The sequence below is a fragment of the Hyperolius riggenbachi genome, chromosome 10 (assembly GCF_040937935.1).
Source record: "Hyperolius riggenbachi isolate aHypRig1 chromosome 10, aHypRig1.pri, whole genome shotgun sequence".
NCBI lineage: Eukaryota > Metazoa > Chordata > Amphibia > Anura > Hyperoliidae > Hyperolius > Hyperolius riggenbachi.
Window position 1 is genome coordinate 238,873,737 of NC_090655.1, and position 12,896 is coordinate 238,886,632.

The window sequence follows — 12,896 nt, forward strand, 5'->3', positions numbered from 1 at the left end:
AAATGTAACTGTGTGATTATAAAACAAAAGTCATATTTATGAGTAGGAGGGTAGATACAATTGTTTTTCTTCACTGCAGGTTTGATTTAACGTAAAAATCCTCAGGTCTACCTACCTGATATTGCAGCATGTAGCTATGATCTTCCTGTGGACAATCCTGGAGATAAAGAGGACCTGTGCTTCTTTTTGGTGGGTTTGTGTGCATGGATGATTCAATCTTAAAGTCACTACAGAGATCTTTGTGTCCTATTGAGAGCTCCGCCTCCTCCATCACACTGTCTGCTCCATCCTCCTCTTTTACCTCTTCTTTACCAGCAATGCTTAAACTGTTCTGCTTTCAATTCCAAATACATAATAAAGAGAAAATAAATAATAATGTAAAATCAGAGATTTCATTACAGTAGAATCTCATTTTAGTAAACTCTGACATAGTAAACATCTGGCTATAGTAAACTCATTACCCAGATTACGAACCTTGCACCTGTATGACTATACAATGTGTGACCAATCCTGATATAGTAAATTTCTAATATAGTAAACCAATGTTCTCCCTAGGATCAATTAAGTGGGCGGCCCGCCCAGGTGAAATAAGGCCCCGCCCGGCTTTCTTTCATATTAGAAAAGCCAGCGCTGCTCTGACTCCTCTGTAGCAGATGGCCCAGCAAGCTCCTCTGTGTACGAGATCTCGCGCTTTCAGTCGGGTTCATACAGTCCTTGGCTCGGCATGGCAATAGGTGGGACCATCTGTTCCTAATGACTGCAGAGTGCTCCTCCAGGAACGAGGCACATTACAATCAGTCTGCCTGGTGCCTGCACGATCACAGGGAAGGGACGCTGGAGCCTGTGTGGCTAAGGCAGGGCTGGGCAAACTACAGCCCATTTGGCTTTGTAATCCGGGTATTCAGTGCCTCCTTTCCTCCTCACAGTTGTGTCACTAGGTCAATTGTCTCTCTCCCTCCCCACCGAAGTTGTACAATTATATTATATATTCCCATCTCTGTGAATTACGGCACTTCTGTTTAACTGAAGAAAGGAGTGCAGGCAATCACTCACTTCGTCGCAACCACCCCCCCCCCCCCTGGTCAGATGCACGGATCAGATCTCTACTAGCTGCAGAGAGCGGGATGTCTTGGCTGCTCAGAGAACAGAGCGCACAGACAGCAGCGCTGAAGGGGAAAAAAAACAGTCTGATCTGACAGGTACATGCAAAAAAGCTGTGACCTTAGTAGGCCAGTCTGCACACTTAAAGCTCTGTCCTGACGTTTCTTCCCAACCCCTCTTTAACCCTAAGGATACACTAATAAACCTCTGGAATCACATGGGGCCAGCACGTCCTTTCAGACCATGCTGAGCTTTGCATTTTCTCGGGAAAAAAAACCCCAGTTCATATCTGTGTGAGTTTGCAGCTTCTCAGTTTAATCTGATCTGTAGGACATGCTGAGCCTTGTGGTTCCACAACAATGGGGTCCACAAACAACAAGAAAAACCTTACCAATCAAATGATTGGTAGAGGAATCAACCCCAAGAACATTGACGGAACAATAGTGGTTTATCAGTACCATTAATGATGCCCAATACGTATAACTGTCTAGCTCTGGACATGTGTGAAAAATATGTCTGTTTCACCTGCACTGTGAACCGAATTTGTGTACTGCAAATAAAGCCAATTTTTTTTTAAAGCAAACAGAAAGCACTGCAATAGCACATTGAAAACAACCAAAAAAAAACCCAGTTTTCCCTGTTTTTGACTTGGCAGGTTCACTTTAAGAGAGATGGTGCATATCTTAAAGCAAGAGTCATATGAAGGCTCAGTGTTCTCCCCAGGCCTCCATCCGGCTAATTTTGGTAAGCACCCAGCTGACATCGGCTTGTTTCCTCCTTCTCCTCCTCTGCTGTAAGCAGAGCTTACACGGCCCTGCATTCCCCCTGTTATGCCCCACCCGGCTACTTTTTCATGCCACCCAGCTGTAAAAAAAATCTGGGGAGAACATTGTAAACTACTTGGCCAGGTCCCTTGGAATTTACTATAAAGGGATTTGTATTTGGGGTTTATAATCATCATTTTACCTGATAATGGTGAGGAGTGGTCTGATCTTCCTGTGCACAATCCTGGGAATAAAGAGGACCTGTACATCTCTCTGGTGGATTTCTGTTACTGGATCCATCTGTAGGAAACGCACACGCTGACTGAATATGTTAAGCATAATTTACAGACGTCTCCATACATCTGCAGCATAAATAGCAGAAAAGATTCAGAAAACCTGGACTTATCACCTCCCCGATTGTTGGTACTATGATGTTATACTGAGGAATGGAGATGGGCCTTTCATATGGTGTACAGTATCTCCCCTTCATTTGTTGGTACTATGATGTTATACTGAGGAATGGAGATGGGCCTTTCATATGGTGTACAGTATCTCCTCCTCATTTGTTGGTACTATGATGTTATACTGAGGAATGGAGATGGGCCTTTCATATGGTGTACAGTATCTCCTCCTTATTTGTTGGTACTATGATGTTATACTGAGGAATGGAGATGGGCCTTTCATATAGTGTACAGTATCGCCTCCTCATTTGTTGGTACTATGATGTTATACTGAGGAATGGAGATGGACCTTTCATATGGTGTACAGTATCTCCTTCTCATTTGTTGGTACTATGATGTTATACTGAGGAATGGAGATGGGCCTTTCATATGGTGTACAGTATCTCCTTCTCATTTGTTGGTACTATGATGTTATACTGAGGAATGGGGATGGAGCTTTCATATGGTGTACAGTATCGCCTCCTCATTTGTTGGTACTATGATGTTATACTGAGGAATGGAGATAGGCCTTTCATATGGTGTTCAGTATCTCCTCCTCATTTGTTGGTGCTATGATGTTATACTAAGGAATGGAGATGGACCTTTCATATGGTGCACAGTATCTCCTCCTCATTTCTTGGTACTATGATGTTATACTGAGGAATGGAGATGGGCCTTTCATACGGTGTTCAGTATCTCCTCCTCGTTTGTTGGTGCTATGATGTTACACTGAGGAATGGAGATGGGCCTTTCATATGGTGTACAGTATCTCCTCATTTGTTGGTGCTATGATATTATACTGAGGAATGGAGATGGGCCTTTCATATGGTGTACAGTATCTCCCCCTCATTTGTTGGTGCTATGATGTTATACTGAGGAATGGAGATTGGCCTTTCATATGGTGTACAGTATCTCCTCCTCATTTGTTGGCACTATGATGTTATACTGAGGAATGGAGATGGGCCTTTCATATGGTGTACAATATCTCCTCCTCATTTGTTGGTACTATGATGTTATACTGAGGAACGAAGAAGGACCTTTCATATGGTGTACAGTATCTCCTCCTCATTTGTTGGTGCTATAATGTTATACTGAGGAATGGAGATGGGCCTTTCAAATGGTGTACAGTATCTCCTCCTTATTTGTTGGTACTATGATGTAATACTGAGGAATGGAGATAAACCTTTCATATGGTGTACAGTATCTCCTCCTCATTTGTTGGTACTATTATGTTATACTGAGGAATGGAGATGGACCTTTCATATGGTGTACATTATCTCCTTCTCATTTGTTGGCACTATGATATTACACTGAGGAATGGAGATGGACCTTTCATATGGTGTGCAGTATCCCCTCCTCATATGTTGGCACTATGATGTTATTCTGTGGAATGGAGATGGGCCTTTCATATGGTGTGCAGTATCTCCTCCTCATTTGTTGGTGCTATGATGTTATCCTGAGGAATGGAGATGGACCTTTCATATGGTGTACAGTATCTCCTCCTCATGTGTTGGTGCTATGATGTTATACTGAGGTATGGAGATGGGCCTTTCATATGGTGTACAGTATCTCCTCCCCATTTGTTGGTACTATGATGTTATCCTGAGGAATGGAGATGGACCTTTCATATGGTGTACAGTGTCTCCTCCTCATTTGTTGGTACTATGATGTTATACAGAGGAATGGAGATGGGCCTTTCATATGGTGTACAGTATATCCTCCTCATTTGTTGGTACTATGATGTTATACTGAGGAATGGAGATGGACCTTTCATATGGTGTACAGTGTCTCCTCCTCATTTGTTGGTACTATGATGTTATACAGAGGAATGGAGATGGGCCTTTCATATGGTGTACAGTATCTCCTCCTCATTTGTTGGTACTATGATGTTATACTGAGGAATGGAGATGGGCCTTTCATATGGTGTACAGTATCTCCTCCTCATTTGTTGGTACCATGATGTTACACTGAGGAATGGAGATGGACCTTTCATATGGTGTACAGTATCTCCTCCTCATTTGTTGGTACTATGATGTTATACTGAGGAATGGAGATGGGCCTGTCATATGGTGTACAGTATCCCCTCCTCATTTGTTGGTACTATGATGCTATACTGAGGAATGGAGATGGGCCTTTCATATGGTGTACAGTATCTCCTCCTCATGTGTTACTACTATTAGCATTTGTGGTCCTTATTTATACATACTCAGTCCAGGAAATGAAGAGGGACCATACGCTACTACAATGAGCAACTCTCCAGGGGCCTTCACCTACCACAATATGTATCTAACTTTTTTGACTTCAGGTGTACTTTAATAGTTCTTTCCCTAGTCAGATGTTCAATACAGCTAATCTGATGGGAGGAATCGTCAAAGCTAATCCTATAACAGTTTTTGTTAGAGCAAATATAATAATTGTCATATATAATACTCACTCAACCTGTCTTGAAGCTGTGCTAAAACAGCAACTGTCATCTTGCTCTTGGAGAATGAAATAAGACTACTTCAGTATCAGCATAGAATAGGTCAGGTAAGGTTATTTCTTTACCTGTAACTGGCATTTCTAATTCACTGGTCACCATCATGTCCCCCTCCTCCATACACTGCCGGCCACCCGTCACTTCTGTCTCCTCTTCTAGGTCTTTTTCCTTCTCTTCTTTTACTTCAGGTTTTACACCAATCAGTTTTTCAACCTAAAACAACAAAGTTTAGTGAGAAACCATTCAAATTCATGAACAGAGGAGTCTCTGATAGCTAGATTACACCCACAAATCAATATACCTGATAATGGTGGGGGATGGTGTGATCATCCTGTATACAATCCTGGGAATAAAGAGGACCTGTACTTGTCTCCGGTGGTTTTCTATTACTGGATCCATCTGTAGGAAACACAAACTCAGTGAATAAGTTTTCCATTTGTTTATTAGACAATGGAAGATCTAGGTGATCCTCCATTCTGTTCTCTCCTTTACAAGAAGGGGAAGTCTCCTATTACCTGGTGATGATAGGGGCGGCTGATTTTCTATCATGGTGTCCTTCTTATTGCGACTCCTGCATGGAGAAAAAGACAGAGACATTCTGATGGTGGCGAGGACATTAGAGTGTAAGCTCTGACTACACCGGATAATTAAATCTGGTGCAGAGACTGAGGGTAATGTATCAGTGTTCGCAGTACAGCACTGTGGTATATGTCAGAGTTACATAAATGTATTATTATCTTGTATGCTTGTGGAAAGGACGTTAGAGTGTAAACTTCTCTGGTGCAGAAATGATGAGAAGGGATCAAGGACTTCTTTATACAGAGCTGTGGAATATGTCAGCTATATAAATGCATAATAATATTAATAATAGTGTGTGACTGTGGTGAGGACATTAGAGTGTAAGCTGAGATGATAGGAAGGGATCGTGTATGCAGAGATGATAGGAAGGGATCGGTGATCTCTGTACAGTGGGATATGTCAGAGCTGTATAAATGTATAATAATAATAATAATAGTGTGTGATGAGGACATTAGAGTGTAAGCTCCTGTGGTGCAGAGATGATGGCAAGGGCTCAGTGATCTCTCTGCACAGTGTATATGTAGCAGCAGCTGGTGATGGGGAGGAGACACAGGGGTGTTATGTGTTACAGGCTATATAAATCCTTCCTGTACTATGATATATAGATATAAAACATATAAAATAAAGTTCTGTGTCATTACCTCCTCTGCTGCCAGTACCAGCAATGTCTCCTCTCCACTTCCTGCAGCCTCCCCTATAACTTCCTGTCTATGGCTCCTCCCCTTCCTGGCCCTGCATTGCACTGTGTATGTATGTGTGTGGGATGGGATGAGGCTGTAGAGATCACAGCTCTCCCCACATCCCACTAAGTAATAAACTGAAAACTTCATGCTAAATTACGTCAGTGGGATGTGCAGCACAAAATATTAGCTCATAAAAATCCCGTTATCTATAGAAACAGCCTTAGGGTAAACAGAATCAGGGTAAATGGCAGCGGGATGTCACTGTGGCAGCCCCTGTACCGACGAAATAACCTACCAGTCGAATCAGCCTACATTCACTATCAAACGTATAGCAGGAGGGTTAGGCTAAGGGGATGGGATAGTAAAGTCTATGGGATGTAGGTTAGTTCAGGTTAGATTGTTGGAGCACCTCAGCACCCCCTTTATTTATCAGTCAGGCTGGACAGGACCCCTTACTGAGCTGCTGTGGCTGCCTTGCCTTTTGACAATCTCTCCAGCTGCTGCTCCTGTACTGTTGTGCCTCTCAGTAAAATTACATGAACCATGATAGCAAATTATTAGGTAGCTGTGTGACTCTCAGACAGCAATATATGGTAGCTGTGTGTGCCTCCAGGTATTAGGTAGCTGTATGTGCCCCCGATAGCAGTATTACATACCTCCTAACTTTTTGAGATGAGAAAGTGGGACACTTAAGCCACACCCCTGATCACGCCCCGTCACACCCCTAGTCATGCGTATCATAAAGATTTAATAAGAAAAATATGTTGTTCTATAATTCAAACCACATTGGTCCTTTCTATCCTGGTTAATTTTCCTTCATATTAACATTTTAAAATTAGTAATATATCAATTTAAAGGATGGGAATAAAGTTTAGAGTCAATCAAACACATTTTTTAGTAGAGAAATATATATATTATTATTATTTAGTATTTATATAGCGCCGACATATTACGCAGCGCTGTACAGTGTATACCGTATATATATATATATATATATATATATATATATATATATATATATATATATATATATATATATATAGTCACTAACTGTCCCTCAAAAGAGCTCACAATCTAATCCCTACCATTGCCATATGTCTATATTATGTAGTGTAAGTACTGTAGTCTAGGGCCAATTTTAGAGGGAGCCAATTAACTTATCTGTATGTTTTTGGAATGTGGGAGGAAACCGGAGTGCCCGGAGGAAACCCACACAGACACGGAGAGAACATACAAACTCTTTGCAGATAGTGACCTGGCTGGGATTCGAACCAGGGACCCAGCGCTGCAAGGCGAGAGAGCTAACCACTACGCCACCATAGAAAGAGGGACAAAGTCCTAAATTTGGACAAATGAGGAGGAAAGAGGGACAGAGCTCCCAAAGAGGGACTGTCCCTCCGAAAGAGGGACAGTTGGGAGCTATGGTATTAGGCAGCTGTGTGTGCCCCAGATAGCAGTATTAGGTAGCTGTGTGTGCCTCCGCATAACAGTATTAGCTAGTTGTGTGACCCCCATATACCAGTATTAGGTAGCTGTGTGTGCCCCCAGATAGCAGTATTAGGTAGCTGTGTGCCCCCAGATAGCAGTATTAGGTAGCTGTGTGCCCCCAAATAGCAGTATTAGGTAGCTCTGTGTGCCACCCAGATAGCAGTATTAGGCAGCTGTGTGTGCCTCCCAGATAGCAGTATTAGGTAGCTGTGTGTCCCCAGATAGCAGTATTAGGTAGCTGTGTGTGTTCCCAAATAGCAGTATTAGGTAGCTGTGTGTGCCCTCCAGATACCAGTATTAGGCAGCTGTGTGTGCCTCCCAGATAGCAGTATTAGGTAGCTGTGTGTGCCTCTCAGATAGCAGTATTAGGCAGCTGTGTGTGCCTCCCAGATAGCAGTATTAGGTAGCTGTGTGTCCCCAGATAGCAGTATTAGGTAGCTGTGTGTGTTCCCAAATAGCAGTATTAGGTAGCTGTGTGTGCCCTCCAGATAACAGTATTAGGCAGCTGTGTGTGCCTCCCAGATAGCAGTATTAGGTAGCTGTGTGTGCCCAGATAGCAGTATTAGGTAGCTGTGTGTGCCTCTCAGACAGCAGTATTAGGCAGCTGTGTGTGCCTCCCAGATAGCAGTATTAGGTAGCTGTGTGTGGCTCCCAGATAGCAGTATTAGGTAGCTGTGTGTCCCCAGATAGCAGTATTAGGTAGAGTGACCAGACGTCCCGGATTGCCCGGGACACGTCCCGGATTCGGGGTCCGCTGTCCCAGGCTTAATGAGGTCCCGGGAAACGTCCCGCTTTCAGCAGCTGGACGTCCCGGCCTCGGGACTCTGGCCACTCTCTCCTCAATGAACTGGCAGCGGCGTCTATAGACGCCGTGCCAGTTCATTGCCTGCAGCCCCGCTCCAGCCTCCTCTTCCGGTGTCTGTTTCCGACACCGGCAGGCGAGCAGGGCTACGGCAAGATGGCTGCCGAAGCCCTGTACTGGAGACCTATTTGTGCCTCCAATACAGGGCTTCGGGCGCCATCTTGCCGTAGCCCTGTCAGCGCGGGAGAGAAGAGCAGGAGGAACAAGACGGTCCCGGGACGGAGCAGCGCGCCAGAGGCCGGACACTTCTGCCAGGTGAGTAAATCATTGCTTTATTTTCCAGGTGAAATGTTTGCCCGCATTAGGTTTCTTTTCCAGGTGAAATGTTTGCCCGCATTGTTTCTTTTCTAGCAAAATGTTTGCCCGCATTGCGTTTCTTTTCTAGCGAAATGTTTGCCCGCATTGTTTCTTTTCTAGCGAAATGTTTGCCCGCATTGTTTCTTTTCTGGTGAAATGTTTGCCCGCATTGTTTCTTTTCTAGCGAAATGTTTGCCCGCATTGCGTTTCTTTTCTGGTGAAATGTTTGCCCGCATTGTTTCTTTTCTAGCGAAATGTTTGCCCGCATTGTTTCTTTTCTGGTGAAATGTTTGCCCGCATTGCGTTTCTTTTCTGGGGAAATGTTTGCCTGCATTGTTTCTTTTCTAGCGAAATGTTTGCCCGCATTGCGTTTCTTTTCTGGTGAAATGTTTGCCCGCATTGTTTCTTTTCTAGCGAAATGTTTGCCCGCATTGCGTTTCTTTTCTGGTGAAATGTTTGCCCGCATTGTTTCTTTTCTAGCGAAATGTTTGCCCGCAGTGCGTTTCTTTTCTAGCGAAATGTTTGCCCGCATTGCGTTTCTTTTCTGGTAAAATGTTTGCCCGCATTGTTTCTTTTCTAGCGAAATGTTTGCCCGCAGTGCGTTTCTTTTCTGGTGAAATGTTTGCCTGCATTGTTTCTTTTCTAGCGAAATGTTTGCCCGCAGTGCGTTTATTTTCTAGCGAAATGTTTGCCCGCAGTGCGTTTCTTTTCTGGTGAAATGTTTGCCCGCATTGCGTTTATTTTGTACCGACATGTTGCCCGCATTGCGTTTATTTTGTACTGACATGTTGCCCGCATTGCGGTTATTTTGTGCTGACATGTTGCCTATTGCGTTTATTTTCTGGTGTCCGGGGTAACTGTTACTACATTTATTATTTAATGGTCATAGATGGCTATGTTTGCTGCTTTGTGGTTACGGTATACTATTAGCATCACACAGTTTCTGCACACCCATGATGCAAAGTCTCGTTTGTCCACATCATGGCGTAAACACTGCTTTCTTATGCCTCGCTGTTACATCATTACGTTAGCTCCGCCCATACAATGTCATGGCCACGCCCATTTTTCGGCGCACCGCAACCCCCCCCAGTCTTCGCCGCTGCGCGCTCAGTCCTCCCCACTTTTCGCCCCCCCCCCCACGCCCCCCTCCCCGTCCCAGGTTGGACCCACAAAAATATGGTCACTCTATATTAGGTAGCTGTGTGTGTTCCCAAATAGCAGTATTAGGTAGCTGTGTGTGCCTTCCAGATACCAGTACTAGGTAGCTGTGTGTCCCCAGATAGCAGTATTAGGTAGCTGTGTGTCCCCAGATAGCAGTATTAGGTAGCTGTGTGTGCCCTCCAGATACCAGTATTAGGTAGCTAACACAGCTACCGCCATAGACTTTAATGGGCAGGTGAATTTTAAAACCTACAAAGACTGTTTAAGATGTGATGGAAAAGTTGTTTCAAGGGATGCGCACCAAAAAGAGGGGTGGGGGGTGCGTAAAATTGGAGGGCCACGCCAAAAAGTGGGCATGGCCACGACATTGTATGGGTGGAGCTAACATAATGATGTGACAGCGAGGCATAAGAAAGCAGTGTGGTCAAACGAGGATTCGCATCATGGGTCTGCAGAAACTGTGTGATGCTATTTAATAGTATACCGTAACCCCAAAGCAGCAAACATAGCCAACTGTAACCATTGGGTGCTGCAACTCAGACGTCTGATTATCTGTGATCTGCAGAATCACCAATATTACAGACGCTATACCTGATTATGTGGTGATCTGCAGTATCACCAATAATACTAGTATAGCTAGCTGAGAGAGTTAAGTGTGGTGTTGGGTGCAACAGTAGATTTGGATAGATCTCACCAGAGGAGCTGGTGAGTACTATCTGTAGAACAGAACAGTGCTAGACCTCACCAGAGGAGCTGGTGGGTACTAGCTGTAACAACAGTGCTAGTCCTCACCAGAGGAGCTGGTGGGTACTAGCTGTAGTGCGGACTTCTCCATAGGAGCTGGAAAGTCTATCAATACAAATAACAGTACCTTTACCAGAGGAGCTGGCAAAGTACAAATAAAGAGGGAACTAAAGAAGTTTAGCTAAACCTTACCAGAGGAGCTGGTAAGGTACTAACAGCACAAGTGACTGAATAGTTTAGCAAGACCTTTCCAGAGGAGCTGGCAAGGTACTAACAGTTACTAGAACTATACAAGTGAGTCTGAACCTCACCAGAGGGGCTGGTGTGTTCTAATAGCTAGAGCCCCCTCACTAGTGGCAAGGGCCCACTAGTGAGTAGAATAGTCAGACAGGCAGAGTTCGATAACAGGCAGGTAGAGACAGTACCAAAACGGCAGGCAAGAGAATAGTAAATATCAGGCAGAGGTTCAGCAACTAAGGTCAGAAAGGCAGAGGTACAGAATAGTATTAGCAATAGCAAGGTCAGAGAATAGCCAGAATCATACACAGGTAATCAATACAATAACAATCCTAGTCTGGTGTGAAGTCCTTGGTTTCAACACCTGGATACTAGTCTAAGGTCTGAGCGCTAACACGAGTGTATTCGCAACAGCAGACGAGTTGCCAATGACTTACAATGGCTTAAGAAGCCGGGGAGAGCCGAGCGCCACGCCCCCTAGCAATCAGCCAATCCGGGCGGCGCGAGTCACTCCTGACGTCAGCAGACCGGCAGGTCAGCTGACGCGCCTTCTTCCAGCATAAAGGTCCTGTCTCCGCGCGCCCGTGCGAGACTGAGACCCTGTGAGCAAGAGACAATGCCGCTCCCGGCGTGTGTGGACGCCGCCGGGACGGACAAGGTCTGCAAACAGGGAACAAAGGCGGTTGCGGGTCTATTTTGCGTATCCGCAGCCGCCATAGTTTCAGACGTTACACCAACTATGACCATTAAATAATAAATGCAGCAACTGTTACCCCAGACACCAGAAAATAAATGTAATGTGGGCAACATGTCAGCACAAAATGAACGCAATGGGCAACATGTCAGCACAAAAACGCAATGTGGGCAACATGTCAGCACAAAATAAACGCATTGTGGGCAACATGTCAGTACAAAATAAACGCATTGTAGGCAACATGTCAGCACAAAATAAACGCATTGTAGGCAACATGTCAGCACAAAATAAACGCATTGCGGGCAACATGTCAGCACAAAATAAACGCATTGCGGGCAACATGTCAGCACAAAATAAACGCAATGTGGGCAACATGTCAGTACAAAATAAACGCATTGTAGGCAACATGTCAGCACAAAATAAACGCATTGTAGGCAACATGTCAGCACAAAATAAACGCATTGCGGGCAACATGTCAGCACAAAATAAACGCATTGTGGGCAACATGTCAGCACAAAATAAACGCATTGCGGGCAACATTTCAGCACAAAATAAACGCAATGGGGGCAAACATGTCAGCACAAAATGAACGCATTGCGGGCAACATTTCAGCACAAAATAAACGCATTGTGGGCAATGTGTCAGCACAAAATAAACGCAATGGGGGCAACATGTCAGCACAAAATAAACGCATTGCGGGCAGCATGTCAGCACAAAATAAATGCATTGCGGGCAACATTTCAGCACAAAATAAATGCATTGCGGGCAACATGTCAGCACAAAATAAACGCATTGCGGGCAACATGTCAGCACAAAATAAACGCAATGGGGCAAACATGTCAGCACAAAATAAACACAATGTGGGCACATTTCAGCTGGAAAAAAAAGCATTTACTCACCTGACAAAAGTCCACTCACGCAGCCGGCCTCTGGTGTGTGTGCAGCTCCCCCAGACAATCCTCCTCCAATCTCCCGCGCTCACAGGCAGAGCAGGGCTACGGTAAGATGGCACCCGAAGCCCTGTACTGTAGACACAGATAGTCTCCAGTACAGGGCTCCGCCTCCGGACGCCATCTGCCCGTAGCCCTGCTCTGCCTGTGCCTGCCGGAGGACAATGCAGGCTGCTGAAGCGGGGCTGCGGGGAATGAACTAGCGCAGCGTCTATGAGATGCTGCGGCTTGTTCATTCAGTACGATGGCCAGAGTCCCGAGGCTGGGACGTCCCGCTGCCCCCCGGCTTTCCCCGCTGCCAGAACTTCAGACCTCGATCAGCGGGCGACCAGAAAGAGCGGGCACTAGGACCTAGCGGACACCGCTGATATGCGGAAGTGACATCATAGTGACTTCCGCATATACAGTGTGGTGCGC

At 45.0% G+C, this 12,896-nt stretch overlaps 2 protein-coding genes across 2 annotated transcripts in view; both read right to left on the reverse strand.

The window, feature by feature from the left end:
* Positions 1–12,896, reverse strand: part of LOC137534995 (zinc finger protein 665-like) — a 465,617-nt gene that overhangs the window by 152,243 nt on the left and 300,478 nt on the right. The gene's annotated exons all lie outside the window — the stretch shown is intronic.
* The window catches only part of LOC137534993 (zinc finger protein 665-like), a 114,094-nt gene that overhangs the window by 9,360 nt on the left and 91,838 nt on the right, over positions 1–12,896 (reverse strand). The window contains exons 2-6 of the mRNA XM_068256750.1: positions 5,300–5,355; positions 5,086–5,183; positions 4,853–4,997; positions 2,068–2,165; positions 116–334 (exon numbers count right to left, since the gene is read on the reverse strand). Of these exons, the coding sequence (XP_068112851.1) occupies positions 116–334; positions 2,068–2,165; positions 4,853–4,997; positions 5,086–5,183; positions 5,300–5,333 (594 nt within the window). The 5' untranslated portion in view covers positions 5,334–5,355. The remainder of the gene's footprint in view (positions 1–115; positions 335–2,067; positions 2,166–4,852; positions 4,998–5,085; positions 5,184–5,299; positions 5,356–12,896) is intronic.